Source organism: Aphelocoma coerulescens, chromosome 6, assembly GCF_041296385.1.
Source record: "Aphelocoma coerulescens isolate FSJ_1873_10779 chromosome 6, UR_Acoe_1.0, whole genome shotgun sequence".
Classification (NCBI taxonomy): domain Eukaryota; kingdom Metazoa; phylum Chordata; class Aves; order Passeriformes; family Corvidae; genus Aphelocoma; species Aphelocoma coerulescens.
Genome location: NC_091020.1, coordinates 34962984 through 34986829, shown reverse-complemented (window position 1 = coordinate 34986829; position 23846 = coordinate 34962984). Strand labels below are relative to the sequence as shown.

Sequence of the window (23846 nt, the reverse complement as noted above, 5' to 3'; positions counted from 1 at the left end):
CCTAACCCTGGATCAGTACCTGAACCTAAACCTAAACCTGAACCTGGATCTGTACCTGAATCTAAACCTAAACCTGTACCTGGATCTGTACCTGAACCTAAACCTGAACCTGTTCCCAAACCTGAACCTGCCTGGGCTTATTCGGCCCCTCTCTGAGGGAGGGGGATTTGCAGAGGGCTCAGCTGCTCCCAGATTTGCACCTCTGCAGATCAGCAAAAAGTGCCCAGAATCAGTTTATATCAATTCAGCTTCACTTACAAAGGGAAGTGTTATAAATTAAGCATCTGTGTTTAATCAGATTAAAATACTACTAGCCACAAAAATACTGTTAATCACAAAAATAAGGGGTTTAAAAAGAGGGGAAAAATAAAGGGAACAAGGATGGGAGGGGGTGAGCAGCAGTAAAAGTTAAATTAGTATTTTAAGTCCATTTTAATCAGCAAATTAGTTACCTTCATTTAGCTATAAAACTGATCCCCATCTCTGCTCCCAAACAGGAATTCACTACTGAGACTTGAATTTGAGGATCTCTGAGGCTGAACATCAAGAATCAACATGAACATTGTGTTGCTCTGTGTTTGAAGATAGAAGAAAAAAAACTTTAAAAAACAAAACAAAACAATGCATTACTGTGACATGAAATGGGACATCCATTCCAAATTTGCTGCTTGTGCAAGGGAAAGGGATACAGGACAAGGTCATCCAACCTTTTGTGCTTCAGGGGATAAAATTCTACTATTCAGATCTTTCACAAAGCAGAACTTTTGATTTTACTGCTATTTTATTATCTGGCTTGCCTCAAAGACTGTTCTGTGTGGTGTGATGACTTCAGGGTGCTTAGATGTGACACAGTTAGATGTAAGCAGCTTTTAAAATGTTATTTCTGTTCCTTTCAATCAAATGACTTTGAAGTCTATTTCATAAGCTGGGGTGGGGTTAATTTAGGTCAGATTATTATTATTATTATTATTATTATTATTGTTGTTGTTGTTGTTGTTGTTGTTATTGTTATTGTTGTTATTGTTATTATTGTTATTATTATTGTTATTTTAGAATAGCCATATGCTACTGGACAATCTTTAATTTAGATGTATAAACCATACCAAAGTCAGGATTCTGTTTGGTTATCACTGGGTATCTAATTGGGTATCATTGCTAATAAACAGGTGTTCAAGTCAGAGCCTTCCAAGGACTCTTTACAAGTGCAGTTATACCTGAATGATGTATCTGAAACAAACAGTTTCTAGCAGAAAAACTCTTTGAAATGGAATTTACTGCAGTCTCTGCCAGCCCACATGTGATCAAACAGCACAAATAAATAACTACATCTGCCCTGTGTCAATAATTGTATATTCTGGCCTGGTTTACTCTGGTGTCACAGCCTTTGTGATGTGTCCCTGCAAACACAGCAATACTTCGAGGGAAACACAAATTAGGAGTGAAGGTTTGCAATCTGTCTCCAAGAGCAGCAGTGCTCTCTGAAACAGCATCTGTACAAATATTTGCCAAAGTGGTTTTACAGGAGGGAAAAAAAAAAAAAAATAAGGCATTTTCTTCAAGGTTTGAACTTGCTGGTAGGTTAATTTGGGAATATTTAATTCAGATAAATACACCTGAATACACCATGAAGTAAAATTGTCAGCTGTTAAAAATGAGCAGAAAAATCACGTCAGTGCTTGAATCTCCTTGTTAGAGAGTTAAAAAAATCAGCATTTTAATTTGTCACATGAAGATCCTCATACAGGATTATTTATTCAAGTGTCTGAACAGGTGGTTTGGAAGCACTGAATGAAGCTCATTTCTCACAGATTTGTACTATCAGTGGTTTTCACTTTAAAGTCTAAAAAGCACAAATTCTAGTTAAAGCTTTCCCTAAATTAGGGCTTCTATAAGGTATAAAGTAAATAAATATTCAGGCTATTCACACTGTGTGAAGCAAAGTCTGGAGATGAGAAGTTGCTTTGTGACAAACCCTGAAAATGTAACGTTTTGCACCAAATTTCTCTCTTAAAATCATAGTTTATTACACAGACACATTACTGCACCCAGGATGTTTGGAATGCTTGTATTCATGCCCAGAACCTAATGTTGACACAGGATTTTACGTGGGAGGAATCTGTATAAATTTAGGAACAAATGGGATACGTTTCCAAATTATACCAATCCACAGTTAACAAACACTTTGAAATAATAAATTTACCTGAAATGGTGAAAGCACATAAACTACTAAGGGAAAAACCTCTGAATAGGATGGACACACCAATATTTTAAGGTCAAATCTGTATTTCAAATGATCCAAATTCATCTGGAACAGCAGCTTTCCAATAGGCTGTAGTCCTTCAAAGCCAGGGAAGATGACTGGGAAGCAAAAGACACAATGTGAAACATGTCTGGTTTAAAATGCAAATGAAAACTTTGCAGTGTGTTCTAGGCCAATTCCAAGATTTCAAAATCACCCCCAAGGATTGTGGAACCCCAATTCCTGGTCCCCAAGAATCCCACCCTGTGCCAGATCTGGGAACAAAGCTCTTAATCCAGAAGATTTTGCCATCAACTGCAGCAGATCACTTTTGATCCCAAGGGTGACCATAAGAGGGATTTTGCATCTCCCAGCCAGTCCTTTTGCACAGCTGAGTTAGAAATTTGTACATTTTATGAGGACTTGGGTGAGATTCCCCTGGATTCAGCAAATTAACAAATTCTAGAGTACATAATTTCCATACTTACAAACAAGGGAACAGAGCTATTCCATGGGCTGCTTCCTTGGGAACAGCTTCTTCTCGATCCACAGGCTACCACATGATCATAAAATCATGGAATGGTTTGGCTTGGAAGGGAGTTTAAAGCCCACCCAGTGCCACCCCTGCCATGGCAGGGACACCTCCCACTGTCCCAGGCTGCTCCCAGCCCCAATGTCCAGCCTGGCCTTGGGCACTGCCAGGGATCCAGGGGCAGCCCCAGCTGCTCTGGGCACCCTGTGCCAGGGCCTGCCCACCCTCCCAGGGAACAATTCCTTCCCAATATCCCATCCAGCCCTGCCCTCTGGCACTCCATGCTCTCACTCCGTCTCTTCCATAGGCTCCCTTCAGATTTTGGAAGGACAAAGTTTCTATAAAAATCTCAACGAGAAAATACCCTGCTCAATAATTCCTTCTAAAGCTCTTCCCACCTGGGAGAGTTTTCCTTTCTTTTTGTCCACCCACCTGGCTTCCCCAGCTTGGATCTTTTGTTCCATGTTTATGGATAGCTGGAGTTCAGGAAATGTTCACGAAAACACTGGAGCAGTTCCTCATGCAATGGGAACAGGTGAAAGGAAAAAATTATTCTTTGTGCAAAGAACTTCCTTGGCAAGGTGTCAACTCGATTAATAACGGAGTAATTCCCCTCCTCTGTGCAAAGCAGCACAGAAAATGGATAAAAGTCATTAGAAGGAAGCTCTCACAAAAAGATCTAAATTACATCCTAATCCTTTAATTCCTCAGATGAAGAACACTCCCTGGGAAGTTCAGTGGCTTGAAAAATTCTCAATTCAACAATTTCTGCATTAGGCAAAACAGAGCTGAGACTTGACATATGTGCCCTGTACAGAGCAAACACCCCTGTGATCTGCCTTAGTTCATACTGTGTAAATATCCCATTAAAATAAATCTATTTCATGGACAGTTTACAACCGAAGTGTGGTTGTTTCTAAAAGCTGAGTTTCTAAAAACAGAACCACAAGGTCTTCATGGTGTTCCTTTGTAACATTTAGAAGTAGGAAAAAAACTTTATCACCAGTAGAGTATAGGAATATCCATGTTTGCTGTGTGATCAACAATTACAAACAGTTATTTAGATTACCCAACAATTGATTAATAACTGATTAATACTTGAGATTCTTCTACTTTTTGAGGCGCACCAAGACACCTGCCTGTCCTCACACACAATTTCTGGTGGTCTCACAATCTCTGCCTCTTGATCCTTGCTAAAAGTACATGACCCGGTCACACAAAATATTTGATCAACTCCTCTGGAATAATTTTAAAAATTAACAGCTTTTACATGCAATGGCAAATTGGAATCAGAGAGTTGCTACGTTTGGAAAAGATCATCAAATCCAGCCATCAAGCAGTTTGTCACTAGCCCATGTCCTCAAGTGCCACGTCCACACATTTTTTGAACACTTCCAAGGATGGGGACTCCACCACTGCCCCAGGCATTTTTCCAATGCTTTAAAACCCTCTCCATGAAGAACTATTCATCTCCAAACCTCCCCTGGCACAATTTGAGGCCATTTCCTGTCACCCTGCCAATGTCAGAGCAGTGCCCAGGGAGGACATGCTGACTGAAAGTTCAACAACTGTGGAAAAAAAAATAATCCTAAAATTACCTACCCTGAAGAGGCATCTCCCAAATGGGAGGTGTGGGATGGGCCAGGGCAAACAGAGAAGGGGTCAAACAGAAAAATGGCTTCATTAAATCCTGTTTGATTCGACATGAGGGTGTAACCTCTGAGCAGTTACTCCTGGTTTACACAAAGCGCCCCCGCCCCTTGCTACAACAGTGGGGCCTTCTTGGTTGATTTTAGCAAGATGTCCACAGCAAAACTGAATTGTCAAAATGAATTAAGAAATTGCTGTTAATTAGAGCGAACTTTCAATTCATGATTGGTGACACAGCTGGAAGTTTAGCTCCTATTTTTATCTTGGTATGACATCACAGTTTACCACAGGATTATGTTACTGTATTTAATTAATTTTACTATATTTATTTTGTATCCTTACAGTTTGGGAAGACCTGGATTCCAACTACTTCCATGAGTTTCTACGCCCTTTATAAGCATAATGTTCGGTCCCGACATCAATCAGAATTTTTCTCCCAAAAAGCTGCTGATAAGCACTGAAAAATTACTCATCTAGATAATGGATTTCAACTCTTTTAGAATGCTTCATTCAAATGAACACACGACACAGGAATGAAATTAAAAGATTTAAATGAAATAATGCAGGTGGAGAATAAAAAGGAAGCTTTGTTCTTGCATCAGAATGTATTAGATCTTGCAATTTGCATATACAAATAATTCAGCCACATTCACCGGCATTAAAAACACAGCAAGATCAAATTAGAAATGTAATAAAAGAAAATAATAATAGCTGAAACTGTATAATACATACATATGTTATAAAGATTTGACAAATTAAATACATTTTGGTTATTAACTTTACATGAAAAATGGGACGAGGGAAACGCAAACGTTTCAAAAGACTGAACATGGGGTGGTCAGGCTCATTTTAAAAGTTTAAAAAATACATAAAAATAGCCTAAAAAACACTGCTAATTACAGTATGCATTCTTCATTACGGCCCAGTTCAGCCAAGCACTTAAGGGATTGCTTCAGGAACACGGAACCCATGGCACTCCCATGGACTGTGGGATAAAGGTGCTGGGAAGCGAACGCTTAAATGCTGAGGTGAGCTGGGACCTTCTGAACACATGAACAGTCCAAGTCACACAGTGACCAAAACCACAGCCAGATCAGAAGGACACTTCCAATCCAACTATTTGGCGTTTTAAAGGAATTCCATGCAACGGACGCAGAGTCAAAGGAAAATTCCAACCCACCGAGCCGCTCCCCAGAGCTCCAGCCCCTGAGCACACACAACGACTGCAAAGGGAACTTTTCCAATTCCACAAAAATCTTAGGGAGCTACAGCTGTCAATTCTGAATTATATTTTAGGCATTTCTCTTTCTTCCTCCATATCTGAATATGGTTATCAACTAAAATCCGAGTACTCACTGAGGATTTGGTGTTCCAGCCGAACCCCATCCTACTCCTGGTTGTAAGGAGGCCTTTAGTAAACGCCGTGGGCAGCTGGAGTTGTGCTGCAGCTCCTGGGGAGCTGTGGGACCCCCACACCCTCACACCACATCACTGCTGCACTGAGATGGACTTCATGGACAACTCACCCCAGTTTTAACCTCAGGGACCCCAAAATCTGCCCAACACACAAATTATTATTATTCAAATGCAGGCTAAAGGGTCAGAAAAATCCTGACATCAGCATCAGAATATGGGAATTCCTTTGCATTATTTTCCAACCTCTCAGAGTCTCCCTGCACTGAGACTGACTTCAGGAGACAACTCACCCCAGGTTTTTACCTCAGGGACCCAAAAATCTGACAAATTATTGTTCAAATGTGGGCTAAATTGCTGGAAGGATGCTGACATCAGGATCAGACAATGGGAATTCCTTTGCATTATTCTCCAACCTCTGGGAGTCTCCCTGTGCTATAAATCAGACTGACCCTCCTCTGTATCAGTTCCCAGACCGAATTTGTTTTGGCTCTCTCAGTTTGGATGGAATTGCAGGAACATGCCCTTCCTCAGCTTCACTTTCCTACCCAACCCTGTGGCTCGAGTGTTTCTTCTCGTAGAGACTCCCAAGCGAGGTTTAGTCTTTAAACAACCTGTTTTCTGAAGTGCATAATTTACTGTACAAATAAATACAGGAGTGCAGCGATGGGAAGACAAGCAGCAGCCAATGGCACTGTGGGAATAGGGTGCTCAGGAATTCCTATCCTGCCCCTTTCCAGCCAGGATGGAATGGACGGAGACCTATGGACACCTTCCCTCGCCCTGCATTGCTCCAAGGTGCAATGAGATTATATTGGAATGGGAATGGGATAAACTAGTGCAAGGACAGCAGGGAAAAGCTCGGTTTAAGCTGCTTGTTTTAAATAAGGCTTTGATGTGGCATCGCAAAAGCCCGGCTGGATGAGACAGAACTATTGCATATTCGTTATGGAATTAATTACAGATTCACCCCTTTGTGCTCATTAAGTCAGAGATGCTTTTGGAAGAGTGGGAAAGATAAACTTGGTAATTATTCGACATTCGGGTGCCCCGTGATTTGGGGATTTTCCAACCCCTGGTCAGGGCTGTAATAAAGACTTTGATATTTTCTGTCACCAATTCTGTTCTCAGTAGTACTTTCAGTAAAAATATATCTCTGTACACAACCCTAAACCCCTTAGAGAAAGGCAACAGTCCTTTTTTGATAACATTTCTGGGAGGGGAAGAACCTGGAGGAGCTTTTGCTGCAACACTCAATGTTTCTGGCACTAAACTGTTCATAAAATGTTTTTTCCAATTTTTACCTCTTAATTATCATGCTGAGTCAAATCAAGGAATAAGAGTTCATCTCTTATTTTAAAGAAGTGGGAAATTATGCAGGTGTTTATAGAGAAGAGAAGCTTTTAACTCCATTTCTGGCCTTTTTCTTCACATAGACAAATTCAGGTGCTGCAAAATATACTCTTTGAATATGCAAAATACTCTAAAAAATCACATTATTGCCTTTCTACGTCGATTGAAACAATATTAGGGAAAAAAACCAAACTGACTGGGCTTTCAAAGTTCTGTCAATTCAAAAATTCTAATCTGTACTTCTACTCATTCTAGCCTATGGACAGTAAGATTCAAAATCCAACTGCCATCAAAACCTGGAGGCTCTTCAAAACAGCCTTGAAAAATAAAATAAATATCTATTTTCATGGTGAACATATTTTCCTGGTGAACAAAACATGTTTAAACATGTGTACCACAATTCACTTTTTTTAGGATGAACTGTAAATCACCTGTCAAAAATGTCAAGAACTGGGAGATAACATTACTGATAAATATTTAAAAGTGGCAAAATTCAAAGGAAAACAAACCTCAAGAATTGATTTCTTGTTATTTAGAATAAAGATTTCTATCCCATCTTACAGTGCTATACAGTATAGGAACATTATACTTTGCTTTAGAAGATATTTATATTTAAGAAACAACTTTATACAGCAAATGCAACTTTTAGAGCCAACACAACATTGTATTTACAGTTAACTCAACAATCCAAGTGGCATGAATAAATTAACATAATATACAACTATTTATACAGACAAATTAAAAAATAAGGCAGAATCTCATTTGAAATTAGCATAATCTGAAAAGATGTCGATGAAATCTTGTACCACTCTGTAGCAGAATTCATATTGCTCCTGGAAAACAAGGAAAAGGTGTCAAAATGTGGGTTTGGTCACACTGAGAAAATCTGACTTCTGCAAATCCCAGTGATAAATTCAGCATGTCCTAACTGGGACCAGTAGGTGAGAACTGGTCTGTTCTGATTTCTGTTTGTTATTTTAAATAAAAGCAATGGTTCCTCTTTCTTTGTCAGGCACAGGCTGATCGCTGCTCTTTGGTTAAAAGGATTTCTTGAGCTTTTTCAGACATGGTTCTTAAACTGAATCAGTTCTTAGGCCTGGCTTTTGATTTAAACCCAGCTGCTCACAGTCCTGGGCTGTCACGGGGCTCTTCCTACAGCAGAAACTCCTGAGCATGGTCCAGGGATAATCAGAGAATCATAAAATCCCAGGACAGTTTGGGTTGGAAAGGACTTTAAATATGATCCAGTGCCACCCCAGCCATGGTGCCCAGAGCAGCTGGGGCTGCCCCTGGATCCCTGGCAGTGCCCAAGGCCAGGCTGGACACTGGGGCTGGGAGCAGCCTGGGACAGTGGGAGGTGTCCCTGCCCATGGCAGGGGTGGCACTGGATGGGCTTTGAGGTCCCTTCCCACCCAAACCATTCCATGATTCCAATTTGTGTCCACACATTTTAAGGTAAGAAAGAACAACTGATAAACAACTTGAAAGACATTTACTTAATATATTTAATCACCTACAACACTCAAAATATTATGGTTTGACAGCCTCAAGTTCCTAAAAGACAGAGAATATTTATCTGAGTTGTGGTTTTGGAAGTGCTGTAAAAACCCTGCTAATGCCTTCCACGCACACAGCTATCGTGTACCATTTATGTCACCCTGCAAAAACCCCTTTGTTCTCATCCCCCAAGAGTATTTCCACACAGGACTCCCTCCCCAAGCCCTGGGCTGCTCAGTCCCATCCATACCAGTGTTTGCACCATGTGTGGCCTCTGCAGCCTCAAGCTCTTCACAGCTTGGAACACGTCCAGGAGCCCCTCGGCCTTCACCCGCTCCAGGATGTTGCTCAGGGCTATGAAGGTGCCCGTCCTCCCTGCGCCAGCACTGCAACCAAAACACCTTTGCTTGGCATCAACTGGGGTAAAAATGGGAGAAGAGGAGTAACAGGGGCAGAGAACAGCCAAGCTCAGGTGCAGAGGGGGCTCACCTGCAGTGCACGGTGATGGGGTGGTTCCCTGTCTGCTGCTGCTGCTTCTGCACAGCTGCAATGAGGTCGATCATCCCCTTCCCTTCGGCAGGAATCCCGATCTCCGGCCACCCATGGAAGTGGAACTGCCTCACCAGCCTGCTCTGCTTCTCCTGGTTGCTCTGCCAGCAGGAAAACAGCATTCAGCCACCTGTTACTTCCAAGTGGAAACACAATTCCTGCCTGGAACACCTGCAGCATCAATTTTGCCTTGCTACATCAGAGTATTTGCAACCTGATCCATCATGTCTTCTGGATCTTGATGATCTTATTTCCAGCCTAAATATTCCAGGATCCTATCCTGGTCCTGCAGACTTGTCAGGTCTGTTTCCAAATCCCCATCTGCTGATAATTCCCCTATAATTTTCCTTTGGATTTGCACAGCTGTTTCCCCTGGGAAGGACTTAGGATACACTGGAAGTGACCAAGGCCAGGTTGAACAGGACTTGAAGCAACCTGGGATAGTGGAAGGTGTCCCTGACCATGGCAGGAAATAGGATGGGATGAGTTTTAAGGCCCCTTCCACCCAAACCAGCTTAGAATTCTGTGAAACATCTTGAATCGAATTTTCTTTGATAGTTATGTGGAAGATGGCAGGAAAATCTAGGAATAACAGCAACAACAAAACAGTTTAAAAAACCCCACCCCCACCTCCCATTTTGCAACCACCTGTTTTACTGGCCAGAATTTTCAGGGGCTTTAAGCAAAAATCTTTCCTATAAGCTTCCCCTTAACGCCAGATTTTGATTAACCACATTTAGCTTTAGCTAGAAATCCCAGAATATAAGATACAGAATCAGATTTGTAAATGCCTTCCAATGGAAAAAAAAACCCAAAAAACAAACCAAAAAACCTGGAATTCTAAAGAATTACCTGGTTATATGTGACCAGGAAATCCCTCACACTGATGGCATCCATCAGGCTGTCACTCTTGATTTCCACCGTGATCTCTCCGTGAGTCACAGAGCCCTCCGATGGCCAGTACTGGCAGCATTTTTCCTGCAGAATCCAGAGAATTGCAAACATTCCTTGATTTTTTTTTTCCCAGTTATCACATTCTTATTAATCTCTGATATAAGAAGTGACATCCAGAATAAGAAGTGTGTTCTCAACAGTTTGTATTGCAAACACTAATAACTAAGAATACAGTGATAAAATATTTCTGTAATAGAAACCATTAAGATGAAAAGGGCTCAGGAGGCCCAGATGGTAAATACTGCTTTAAACCAGAGTAGAATAATAAATGTAATTCCTGAAAGCAAGGCAATATTGTTAAAAACCTCCCAAAACCACCAAAAAAAAAGCTTTTCACAACACCCTTGCTGAACCCAGAATCTTCAATCCGCAGCACAGGACTCTTTCATTAATTAATGATGTATTAGGACAGACTTGGAATGAGCCACGGGAGCTTTTACTGGGACAAATGGGACAAGAGTTTATAGAAACGTTTGTTCCCAAATGCCAAAACTCTGTCCCATCTCAGGCATCCCTTAACGTGAACTGGAAGTTTGACATCTGTGATTTCAAAAATCACAACATTCCGTAATTTGTTTGTGTTTTCTGACAGCTCCAGCAAAAGCAGCAGAACTGCCCCACACCGAAGAGTGAAGCAAGTGCTCATTTTAGGAAAAGCAAAAAACAAAAATCTTGGATTGCTGGAATTTGTAGGCAAAAAATTATTTTCTCCAGTATTGATGCTGGTGGCTTGCAGGTGGGAAGGGAAACTGTGAGGCTGCAGGGTGGGCACGTACCTGCTCCCTCTCCTGGACCTCAGTGAGCATCACGATGGTGTGGCACTTCCACTCCCACACCATCCGCCAGAAATCCTCCACCGTGTGGGGAAGGGGGCCCTGGGTGGCGATGAAATAATCCTTCTGCCGATATCCCTGCGGGAAGAGCCCGGGATCACACGGGGGAGAGGGACACGCTGAGGGGCACAGCGACATCACAGCCGGAATGGGGGCTCCTCTCCCAGGGAACAAGAGGGAACAGCCTCAAGTTGCACCAGGGGAGGTTGAAGTTGGATATTAGGGGAAATTTCCCCACAGAAAGTGTTGTCACTGCCCAGGGCAGTGGTGAAATCCTAATCCCTGGAGGGATTTAAAAACCACGTGGAGGTGGCACTTGGGGACATGGGGCAGTGGTGGCCTTGGCAGTGCTGGGCAATGGTTGGACTCGATGGAGAGAGCTTCTCCAACCTCAACGATTCTGTGATTCTAAAATCTCCCCCAAATTCACAATCCTGAGGTGAATTTTTCCAGTCATGGCTGAGGGGATGAGATTCCGCAGGACCAGATTTCACAATATTATCCCAACAGCAGCTCTCAGCTTTTCTCTACAATTAACTCCTAGCTCAGTTTTTGAGCTCCAGTTTTATTTCACAGAATCACAGAACCAGTGAGGCTGGACGAGACCTCTGGGATTGAAGCTCTGACCCAACACCACCAAGGCACTGAGGGCCACGTCCAGCCTTTCCTTATTTCCACACAGATGTGATCTTCACTCCCTCAGCACCCACAGTCCTCAGTCACTGACGTGGTTTTACTGCTTAAGGACACGATGACTTCTCATACTTAAATAAAATCCTGTGTTACTCAGCTTCCAACAGGAACCTGGGAAGAAAGCTTGGAATTTATCCAGCACTGCCCAAATAAAGCCTGGCTGCCAAACACTGTGACAGCCTTTCCCTGTGCTAAACACTGACTTTTCTGTTTCTCAGAAAAGCAAATATTTACACCTGTTAACCTGAACCAGATAATGGAACCGCTGGCTGTTAGCTGTGCAGCTAATTTGTTTTGCCAGAATTTCATAAAAGGCTTGGTTTGTAAATCTAACAACAAGGTTTAAATGACACAGCCATTTAAACTGAAATTGAAAACACCAGATAAGAAAAGCATCTGGAAACTCCCATAAACAGAGCTCATGTTCTTTGCAAGCCAAGTCGACTGTGCCTCTTTAAAAAGCCTTACCAACAACAGCAAAAGCTCTGATTTGAAAAGGAAATGCATGAAAATGTTGTGTACGTACATCTATGAAGGAAGCATTGATGTAGTCTGTGTACTCCTGCCCTCTTTTCATGGACAGAATCACTCTGTTAAAATCATCTGAAAAAAAAAAAGTCTAGTCTTAGTTTTGAGTCCAGTCTTACTTTTGTTAACTGCATGTGGAAGAAGAAACCCCACTAAATCTCTTCTCTGAAATGTTCATTTTCAGGAGCAAACATTACAGTGCTGCTCAGACCATGCAAAGGTGAAAGTGCCGAGTTGTTTAACTCGAAAAACCTGATTGTAGCAGATTTTGGGATGATTTAGTAAAACCCAATTCACGGAATTTTTTACAGATGACACTTTATAAGAGGAGCTGTGTCCTGAGATGAGCTGGGCTGCTGCCAGCAGACAGATCCAGTGTGTGCTCCCAGCCAGGGATTGATGGCACTTGTTTGTTTGGGGAGATCAGAGGCTGGGCTCTTACAGGGGATGATCTGGATGACTCTTGCTTTCTTCATGTTGGCTGGGAGGTTGCCAGTTCTCATGTTCTCCTTCATGATCCGCACGTTGGTCAGCTTCTGCAAGAAACCACACAGGAGAGTGAGAGCACAGGGACAGGAGAGGGGTCACTCAGCACATCCTGCACTCACAGGGCCCTCCTGTGACTCTACTGGGAGTAAATCAGTGCCACAGTCACAGGGAGCCTGGCTGCACAACAGCCACTTCGTGGTCCTGGCTGTAATAACTAAGAAAGAGTAACACAGAATCCCAGAATGGTTTGGCTTGGAGGGACCTTAAAAGCCCATGAAGACACCTTAAAGACACCTCCCACTATCCCAGGCTGCTCCAACCTGGCCTGGGACACTGCAGGGGCAGCCACAGCTTCTCTGGGCACCCTGTGCCAGGGCCTGCCCACCCTCGCAGCCAAAAAATTCCTTCCCAATATCCAATCTAATCTTCCTTCCCTCAATACTGTTGATTTTTGAACTTGTTGCTCTATCATCAAACTTATTTTTACATCATTTTCTTTACCCAGTTCCCAATTTCTGGTTAAATTAATCGTCTAAAGCAAAGAGAGAACTCCAGTGAACACCCAGATGTCAATTAATACTCTCTATCTATATAGAAAATAAGTATTTCAGCATAAAAAAAATCATAAAAAAAATCTAACTATTCCTCAGGGCACTAAAGTCACTTTAAGAATGATCACAGACCGCCAGTGTGGTTTGCTTCATTTGGGGTTTCTCCACTGATCAAAAATGGGTTTTTTGGGGCTTTTTTGAGGTTTTTCTCCTGACAGACTGGACATTCAGCACCAGCTCTGTAAATTCCCTGCAGTTCTTCCTGCTGTCAGTCACCTCGGAGTTAACAATCCCATTGGGATGCAGATTAGGAACACCTAATCCAGTTTCCTCTTCCAGCATTATCTGATCTGGCAACCAGCACCAGCCCAGAGAATCACTCCCCTTTTCTTTCATAAACAAAAAAAAAAACGTTTAGGGAAAGGCCATGGAACCACAGAGCCCTGAGTGAGCATTTAGGGAACAGGATGTTCAGCAAGGCCCCATTCACAACCACCACAGAACAGAACAACTTTCCTTTTATGCACTTTTAAGGTCACAATTTTATCCTCTTGGCTTAAGTCTTGGAAATCCTATGGCAAAGATTTCCATACTTACTTTAAACTCCTCTTCCAGCCCTATTTTGACCAGGTTTGGTGCAGCGTTGTGTGATGTCTGGAGGTGTTTTTCCAGGGATGACACATCCAGCTCCGTGTCCCCATAGAGGTAGTACTCAAGTAAGGCTTGGTAAATGAAGGAATATTGCATCTGGAAGGGACAGGGAGGAAATGGAGGGAAATTGGGAATTCTGGGATTCATCTAATTTAAAATCCCAGACTGGTTTGGGTTGGAAAGGACCTTAAATCCCATCCAGTGCCACCCCTGCCATGGCAGGGACACCTCCCACTGTCCCAGGCTGCTCCCAGCCCCAATGTCCAGCCTGACCTTGGGCACTGCCAGGGATCCAGGGGCAGCCCCAGCTGCTCTGGGCACCCTGTGCCAGGGCCTGCCCACCCTCCCAGGGAACAATTCCTGCCCAAGATCCCATCCATCCCTGCCCTCTGGCAGTTCAAAACCACTGCTCCTTGTCTTGCCACTGGTTGGGGTACAATCTACTGATTATTAAAATAACAATAATTAGAAATTGTTAAGCTAAATCAGGGTTTTCCTGTTACATCACTCACATTCTCTGACATTCCACTCTCATGTGCATGGGAAAACCTGGAAATGACTCCTAAAAATGATGTGTTTTACAGTGGTCTTCACCACTTCACTACAGTATCTTCTCCCCCATCCTTCCACTGGGCTTTGTTCATTTTTGAATTAGAAAATCCCAGAATGATTTGGGTTGGAATGAACCTTAAATCCCATCCACCCCACCCCTGCCATGGGCAGGGACACCTCCCACCATCCCAGGCTGCTCCAAGCCCCATCCAACCTGATCTTTTCCAGGTGTGCAACAGCACGGGACACACCGGGCTGCACAACAGAGTGGAAGCACAGCAGCATTTCCCTCTCTGCCCAGGAAAAGCTGGAATTTCGGGAGACTCAGGTGCACTCACGTCTGTCTGAACCATCTGGGGCCGCTGATTGCGGATCCTGGAGACGAACTCGAACACGTCCACCTTCTGCTCCGCGTGCATCATGTCCATGATGGCATCGATGACGATGAAGGTGCCCGTGCGCCCCACGCCAGCGCTGGGGAGGCAACAAACACACACACAACCCACCATGGAATCACCCAGCCTGCAGGGACTGCTGCAGCACTCAGCCTCACTGCCACGGTTTAGCATAGTTGAGGTTTCTATCAGAGAGTTGTGTCTATCTCTGCGTCCTTGAAAACGTGAAAACAAACTGCAAAACTGCTTTGGAAGTTTTGGTCGGGTTTTTTTCTCTTCTCAGGCTCAGTTTAAAGGCATAGGAAGGCACAAAATTAATTTCTGGGCACAGGGCAGCGAAATGGGATACACATCACAAAGTCACCCCAAGACACTCGTGCTTAGGCTGGACTGAAATGCTCACTGGGAAACACTGAATTTCACAGAATCATGGAATCATTAAGGCTGGAAAAGCTGCCTCACATCCTCGAGTCCAGTTGTTCCCATCCATGTCCCCAAGTACCACTTTTTAAATCCCTCCAGGGATGGGGACTCCACCCCTGTGGCCTGTCCCAATGCCTGGCCACCCTTTCAGTGAATAAATTTTTCCTAATATCCAATCTAAACTTCCCCCTTTTTCATTTTAACAAGGACAGCAAAAAAAGAGGGGTGTTTTTAACATAAAACCTCAGCCCTTCCCAGCTGATGCCATCAGAATTATATTTAAAAAGACATTTGAAAAAAAAAAATCTGCTTGACCATCTGTAATAATTCAGGTTAAGATGAAATTTAAATTATTGTTTTAGTAATTTTTAGCACCACATTTCCCAACGCTGCCATCCCGAAACACTTTTTTGGTTTTTATATCCTTAAAAGCCACGAGAGGGAGCACGACCATTAGAAATGATAAAAATCCAGCGACTTTCAGCTCTTCCTTCCAGAGGAAAAGGGCATGGCATCCTGTACTAGTCATTAGTGGCTCTCCTTTAACCTCCGGGCAGTTTGCTTGGCTGCAATGGCCACAAATACCTCCAGGAACACGATAAAAACATCTCCCCTCCCCTCGTGGCCTCAAAAATACAAAGCAATTCTCAGCAAGGCAACGTAAGGTTTTAAATAACACCAGAAATAAAAAATTATTGTATTTGTAGTACAATTATTTCATATCCCACACACGCTTTAACAGCAGTGAAACCAAAGCCCGTGAGCTCCTCTGTTCCAGAGGTCTGGAGGGACGATGGGGATTCCCTTCCCTCTCCCTTCCACCCATCCATGTTGGCCCCCTGGCACCACAAAGAGTCCCCCTCATGTCTTAATCCCCACTGTTCCTCCTCCTGACAGCCCTGGAAGCCACCTCTGAGCATGGATCTCCCCCCACTGCTCACTCCTGGGACTTTCACCCCTAAGCCCCAAGCACAGCTTCCTCACTTCCCTTTCCAGCCCTGATATCCCTTTTTACACATCCCTGCTCCCTCCCCACGGTTCCCTGATCGGATCAGCTCTGGATTCCATCCCTGCACGTTCCTGCTAAAGCTGGGGACTTCACCCCCCTGGATATTCAGCTCAGAAGCTCCCTGAGGGTCTCCATCCTTAGCCTGCTTTGTGGCATCCCTCACTCAGCCATTCCTCAAAGTCCCTCTCTGCTCACTGAAAGACTTCTGTTTCTAAAAATATCTATTTCTAAAAACTTAGGGAATACAAGAATCAGCAGAAAATCCTGATCCTGCCACTCCTCATTTTCACTTCTTCACTTCCAAATGCTCAATCAGTGTTTTATTCACTTCCAAAACCTCCCTGGAGAGGTGTTGGTCAGAGTGGCTGGGTCAGACTTTTCTAGAAGCTCCCTAAAAACGGCTGGTTACTCACTGCTGATGGGCTTCCCCTTCCTTTTCCCAACAATTCAGTGGTGTCACATCCTGAACTCGGACGGAAGTTCGGTGTCACCTCTGTCCTTTGCTCTGACACTGCACGAGCCCCCAGCACTGACCTCACTGTGCTCTGCTGGCCCTTTATATTTAAATCTCTGCAGGTATTTATTAAATTATTTTGTATTTTCCTTTCTTTTGGCTTTCCTTCTGCTGGTTAAACCAAGCCCAGCGTTTCCTGCTGCTGCCAAATAAAGCTCAAGCCCAGAATGAGACTCCATACACAGCAAAGGGCTATAAAAATACTGTGGCTCTCTCAGCTGACACAACTCAACTCTGCTTTTCCCATTTAAATGTTTTTTTTCAAGCCTTTTATTTAAGACACCTCGGAGAGAAGGTGACTCCCAGCAAGGCAAGAGCTGCATGGAAATGAACCAACAAATCTGGCTTGCTCAGGACAAACACCCTCTTTTTCACCAGCACACACTTCCAGTATTTCTAGCAAGGAAAAAAGAGACAAATACAGGAATTTACAGCGTTTCTTTCCTTATAAACAAGACTCAGACAGACAAAGCTGCTCTTTTTTCCTTTCCATTCTGCTCTTTTGTGTTCATTTTATTCTAACCTTGCAATGATAATTGCTCCTGGAAAGACACGTCTTGCTCAGTGAAGAGCTTACAGTTGCTCACAGGTTGCAATTCTTCTCTTCAAACTGTTTGGGAGTTTGGTTTTAGTTTCATTAAAGATTTCAACAGTTTGGCACCAGCCTTTGACAGCAGGATGTGCCTGTGTGAGTGACCAACGAGTGGGAATTGCTTCTGCATTGGTATGAAGCACATTTTTAAAATTGCAGCATTTCAGTCTCTTGAATGCAAGTCTTTCTTCCAAGCTTTTTAGGCATCTCATGGCTAATTTCCATAAAAAACTGCAATTTGACTGTGGGAGAAGTGGGGGACGAATTCCCAGAACAGCATTGAGTGGCAAAGGCCACGGATTTCTATCACCAGGCTGTTTTTCTGACAAAGAACAGATTTCTACCAAACAATGGGTATCCCTCATAAAAAAACCCCAAACAGAACAACAACTTCTGTTTGAGTATTAAACTGACAGCAAAGACAGAGCTTTGGAAACTGTTCTTACTCTGGGCTCTCAAAAACTCAGCATATTATTACCCTTGAATATAAATATGTGAGTAAATATATCTAGTCACATAAATATTTTACAATACATATGTAGATATGAATACATAGATATAAATATATGAATATAAAATAGATAAATATTTTTAAAAAAATATATACATATATATAAAAATAACTGCAGGCCAAGCCACAAGAATGGTTTGAGGAGCACATACATACCTACAGTGAACCACAATTGGTCCAGCATGGGCAGGATTCAACGATTTGACTTTTTTCAGGAATTTCAGCATCCCAATAGGTGTGAAAGGCACCCCAAAATCCGGCCAGCTGGTGAAGTGGAGCTGTGTGACGAGCCTTGGAGCTTTACATCCCTCATGGAGCTGCAAGAACACCCAGGCTCAGAGCTGATATCTCATTTTTCATGCACAGATTAATAAACAAACTGCTGTGGTCATTTATGGCTTCATTCCCTGCCACACTCAGAGCCTGACTCAAGGATTTGGAGTTTACAGTGCATGGAAAATACAAACACTATTTCATTAAGTGAAAATATCATCTATTATTAATTTGCAATGGGATAATCCCAGGACAGGACTGCAAAGAATGAGACAGACTCTTCCAAGTTGCCCAAATATGGCCAAATTCACTCATTTTTTTATCAGTGCAATTTTTTTCCTCAAAAGCTCAAGTCCCTGCTCCTGTGCTGGGCTGTCACAAGGCATCATTTGCTGTGGCCCTTGGTGACAGAACCTCTCACAACCCATGGATTGTAGTGGATGTTCTGTGGGCAGACCCTGCTTCCCTGCCTGGGAGAGGCCCCCCACCTTTCTCCACTTGCAAATCAGCTGCTTGAATTTCTTCTAAGCAAATATTTGAGGTTTTAGCAGCTTTTCCTAAGGCTTAGGGAAACCCCCCAGGAGCAGCTGTGTCCTCACCGACTGCACGCAGAACTTGCGGATGGTGTAGTCCACCAGCACGATGCAATCCTCCACAGACACACGGATGTTCCCGTAGGTCCAGCAGCCCTGGTCAGGCCAGTACTGGTAACACTTCTCCTGCACAAAAACACAGGGAATTTTAGAACCCTGACTTTGCTTTCTCTGCTGGGCGCTCGTGGGGTTATCTGAAAACAGGGAAGGTGAGTACAGCTGTGAGTGTGCAGAGCCTCTCATGTGGCACAAGCAGCTGTAACACCCTGCTGCTGCTGCTGCTGCTTCTCAAACTGATGCAGAGAAGGTGAGAACAGCTTTGAAGGTGTTTTTTAACCTGCTCAGCCCCACACAGCTTTTGTTTCAGTTTGGCAGGTCTGTTACAAGGTGTCCAACTGCAGGCGGGCACTGTGAGGTTTGGACTCTGTGTTCCAGCTTTAGCTGCAGCCAGTGAGAAATTCAAAGCAGTTCTCATCTGGAGCCATTGGGAATATCCACATTTACCAGCTATGGCTGCTCACACTGGGAATGGGCCCTCATGGACTTTGCTGTCTGAGCTTCCCCAAGCAGCAGTAAAAGTACAGGAAAATAAAGCCCAGGAGGCAAACAAGGAATGCCCATCCTCAGGGGAGGAATGGGAGACAGGAAGGAACAGCAGCACCCTCACAACGAAGCAGCTTTAATTTCTCATTGTTTAGTTGACAAATTGGGCATTTTGAAACCTAATGCTCAGGAAAATGAATGGAGTTTTTACCTTCACTGCTAACCAGTCCCATCCACAAGCGCAGCCTTACACCAGGATAAAACCATTGGAGCTTTCCTTTGGCTGTGAGCTAAGCAGGACACCACTGGCTATCAGAACTTTCTCCTTCAGATCAACTGATATAAATGGGTATTTTAGAAATGAAAACTGTGTTTTGGAACAGAAACTCAGCTGTGCTGACAGGGGCCAGTGCAGGAAGTGGTCAGAAATGCACCTGGCCAAACCCTGAGCGGCCATGACTGCTTCTGCAGCCCAGGGGACATCCCAGAGCAGAGTGAAAGCTCTTTACCTCTTTTCTTTCTTTCAGGTTGGTTAACATGACAATAATGGCAGATTTCTGCTCCCAGATCATCCTCCAGAAGTCATTGACTGTTTCCTGCTTCGGTCCTGCAGACAGAACAGGGCAATGCTCAGGGAAGGGATGGAGCAGATCCCAGAGCAGCCCCACACCCCTGCCCTGGGCACGCACCCACAGCTGTGTTTGCTATGGCCTGCACAGGTTTGGAATACACCAAATATATATATTTATATGTTAAATAACTCCCCGTGTTTTCTTTTACATAATCATGCACCCAAATCTACGTTTTTAGCAGAAATCTCCTCTCTTGAAATATTCATAGAATGACAGAATGGTCTGAATTGGAAAGGACTTCAAAGCTCATCTCCTTTCCACCCCTCTGCCATGGGCAGGGACACCTCCCACTGTCCCAGGCTGCTCCCAGCCCCAGTGTCCAGCCTGGCCTTGGGCACTGCCAGGGATCCAGGGGCAGCCCCAGCTGCTCTGGGCACCCTGTGCCAGGGCCTGCCCACCCTCCCAGGGAGCAATTCCCAATTCCCAATCTCCCATCCATCCCTGCCCTCTGGCACTGGGAAGCCATTCCCTGTGTCCTGTCCCTCCAGCCCTTGTCCCCAGTCCCTCTCCTTCTCTCCTGGAGCCCCTCCAGTGTATTTATTCTTAAATACTATTTAATCTTTTAACCAAACTAGGGCAGGAGCAACATTCAGCATTCCTACTTTGCAGCTCTTCCCCATGCCAAGGTCCAAGAGTCCCACAACAAACTCAGAACAGATTATCAGGAGACACCAATTTTGGAGAAGCAAAGAGGATCTGGAGGGGGAAATGAGCCTCTGCTCAGAGCAGAATCTCCAGGGTTAGAGGCAGTTGGTCACCTCACACATATTTCAAGTTCATTTCAACTGTGGCCTCTAAATCCAGCCTTACACTTGACCACCACCTGCAGCTAAAAATAACCTTTAAAACACATCTATGATTAAATGTGCTCAGCCCTAAGCTGTAGAGAAGGGAGAAATGAGAACAACTTACCTTGTGCTGCTATAAATTTATTCTTTTCTTTATAACCCTGTGGAAATAAATACCACAGCAGTTAAAAGGTGAAAGGCCAACATGTGCAAGCAGAGAATTACTTCTTGAATTCCCAAAGTTTGGCCAGCCATGGGCAGCTCTCAACTCACATCTATGTATGATGCATTAATGTAGTCTGAAGGTGGGACTCCATCAATTTGGGTCAAAATCACTCTGGAATGATCATCTGAAAGAAAACAAGCACATTGGCAAGCTCATCAACCTGAAATATGGTATTTCCTTGCAAGCAGGAGGCCTGGAAAAGCACAGAGTTCCCAAACCACAGACAACACATGAAGAGCATTTCTGACCAGTGAAATTGTTATTATCTGAGTATTTGCAGCAAATGAACGCTACCAGCAGCCTCCTCAGTGCCAAAATTATGTGTCTGGTTTAAAAGCAAAAGGAATGGCTTACATGGCAGGATGTTGGGATATCTGTTCTTCTCCCTGTTTTCTTCCTTATTTGCCATTTCAAACGTTCCCTGCACATATCCAGATGTTAATGACTGAAAAGAACAAAGATATAGAGTCCATGTGTTAGAAAACAAATCATTCTGACTGGCTTGGGGAAAATGTGCATCCAACAGAGCTAAACATATTTCGACCTTTTTCCCTCAGTAACTTTCACTACTCTCCAACAGACAACTACAACCTGGCAGATTTCACTCCAGAGAGCAAGTTCAGCAGTTGGGGAAAGAGAAGGAATTTTTTTCCCCTCGGAGATCACAGTTATTTAGCAAATTGGGAAACTCTGAGCTGCTGCCTGGAGCTGCCATCTGCCGCGGTGACTCAGAGAGCGCGACCCAGCCGTGCCACGCTCCACAGCCACTGACAGCACCCACACTGGGCTCAGGCACACAGACAGGGCTGGGGCATGAACCCCTCACTGCTGAGGACATTAAATATCCAACATCTTGCTCAGCTCTGCAGGTGAAGGCCCAGCCCTGGCTGAAAAGAAGGAAGGAAAAATAATTTGTGGGGTTTTTACACGGTGCGAGCGCGAGTTGAATTCTGAGAGTCATCAGCAAGAGCTGAGAGCAGATAAATTTAGTCTGGCTTAAAAAAAAAAAGCAAACAGTCATGGAGGGCAACAGACCAAAGGAAAAAGAGAGGGAAGAGTGAAAGTGAAAAAAAGGAGGTGCCCAGGGTGGAGCTTCTCCACAGCTGAGATGCCACTACTGCAAACCGACAAACCAGAACTGAATTTCATGAAGTTCCTTTAACTGAGCTCCAAAACCCCCAGAGCCAGCAGGGTGGATCCCACCGAGGTAAAACCCCAGCGGTTTGGGAAGGCACCACCACCTTCTCCCACTCTTGTACCTCCCACTGCCCAGTTTGAGTCACACAGGGCAAGGAAAAACACGGTCAGGGAGGGCACAGCTGAACCAAGCAGCCCTGAGTGGCTGGCAGAGAGCAGGGCTGGAATTTCCCCCTGGAAACACAAAGGTGTTGTCAGGGTGACACGGGAGGAGAGGGGGGCACGGGGAGCACTGATCCTCCACCACACAGGAAACAGCACCGAGCTTCTGTTGGGGCTTTTATGGCACGTAAAGCTGTGAATGCAAAGGAAAGGAGGTTAAAAGAGGGTTGAGAAAGAAAGCTGCTTTCAGCAGACTGAAATTTCTTAGGTGAATGAAGCTCATGGCTTTTTATCAGCCCATATTGCTGATTAAAATACATTTATGATTTATAAAATGCAAACTCATTTCTTATATAAAAAGAAGTAGTGGAAGGTGTCCCTGCCCATGGCAGGAGGTTGGAACTGGATGATCTTTAAGCTCCTTCCAACCCAAACTATTATGTGATTCTATGAAATAATTATCTGTTTAAAAACAATTTCTTCAAACTTAAAGTCAGGCACCCAAGTTTCAATTAACAGTCAGCCAAGTTTCACATTTCCATGTGAAAAATGCATGAAAAGTAATTATCTTTGGCAAAATCACCTCTCCATCCCCCGCTCCTGACCCCTGCAAGGCCTTGGCATCTTCCCAGGAAGCTCCTTGTGCCCCAGAGTGGGTGGTGAACCCAGAGCAAGGGCAGAGCCCAGCTCCCTGCTCCCACCCACTGGGGAGGATGTGATTCATCCAGGATGCTCCTCAGCACATCCTCCCCATCACCCCAAATCACGAGGAGCTGATGTGTCCTGCTGGCACCGGGTCATCTGCTGCCACCACACTCTGACCTGTCCCTGCTTGGCACAAGCCCTAAAATCCAGCTGAAGCTTTGAGAGGCTCAGCCCACCCCAGAGCAGGATGGGCTCCTTTTTTTAGGGAGCATTCCCTCCTTTTTTTAGCATTGAATGAGCCATGGGGATGTCTTAATCAAGCCACAATTAAATTTCAAAAGAAAACTCTTACAGGAAGCTTTTCAGTAATTAACCTGAAAATCCAGGCAATATTCCCAAACTTCCAATGTCCAGCTTCCATCAGGGATGATCAACAGAGGTAGGGGTCTTACAGAAAGGAATAATTTTTTTAAAATTGTTTTCTTTTTTCCTGTGAAGAAAGAACACACTCTTCTAGTGCCCAGTGTTCACAAAGGAATCACAGAACAAAAAAAGAAGGAGCTTCTGTTATTCTGGTGAGTGTCCAAGGAGTGCAATGGACCTCTTAAGGGTAATTCAGGCTTTAAGGACAAAATCAAAGGTGCTGGAGAACACCATCAGGCACATAAATCTAAGAGAACTGTCCTCAAAGTGTCAAGAACTGTCTTCAGAACTCTTTTCTGCCTGCTGGGTGTCCTCATCTCTCAGTGTCTGGTTTATTTTTACCAAAAAAATCACTTGGGACCAAACTTCTCAGTCCTGGGCAGCGCTGGCTCACAGGGCTCACCATTTTCAGCCTAAATTTGTTCCTAATTCCCACTGGAGCCCCTGTATCTGCATTCCTAGAGATGCCCCTGGCATGTTGGATCAGGAAGTGTGG

The 23846-nt window shown here is 44.0% G+C and overlaps 1 protein-coding gene across 14 annotated transcripts in view; it reads right to left on the bottom strand.

Annotated features, from left to right (window-relative positions):
* Positions 1 to 7699: 7699 nt before the first annotated feature.
* Positions 7700 to 23846, bottom strand: part of PTPRE (protein tyrosine phosphatase receptor type E) — an 87100-nt gene continuing 70953 nt past the window's right edge. For 12 of the 14 annotated variants that reach the window (XM_069020279.1, XM_069020274.1, XM_069020277.1 and 9 more), the window contains 15 exons: positions 21338 to 21428; positions 21031 to 21107; positions 20882 to 20918; positions 19847 to 19944; positions 18801 to 18920; positions 18085 to 18245; positions 14823 to 14958; positions 13879 to 14028; positions 12684 to 12777; positions 12240 to 12316; positions 10964 to 11098; positions 10086 to 10211; positions 9174 to 9334; positions 8935 to 9085; positions 7700 to 8020 (listed from right to left, as the gene is read on the bottom strand). In XM_069020279.1, the coding sequence (XP_068876380.1) occupies positions 7946 to 8020; positions 8935 to 9085; positions 9174 to 9334; positions 10086 to 10211; positions 10964 to 11098; positions 12240 to 12316; positions 12684 to 12777; positions 13879 to 14028; positions 14823 to 14958; positions 18085 to 18245; positions 18801 to 18920; positions 19847 to 19944; positions 20882 to 20918; positions 21031 to 21107; positions 21338 to 21428 (1689 nt within the window). In that variant the 3' untranslated portion in view covers positions 7700 to 7945. The remainder of the gene's footprint in view (positions 8021 to 8934; positions 9086 to 9173; positions 9335 to 10085; positions 10212 to 10963; positions 11099 to 12239; positions 12317 to 12683; positions 12778 to 13878; positions 14029 to 14822; positions 14959 to 18084; positions 18246 to 18800; positions 18921 to 19846; positions 19945 to 20881; positions 20919 to 21030; positions 21108 to 21337; positions 21429 to 23846) is intronic. The other 2 variants (XM_069020271.1, XM_069020282.1) reach the window with 1 other exon arrangement.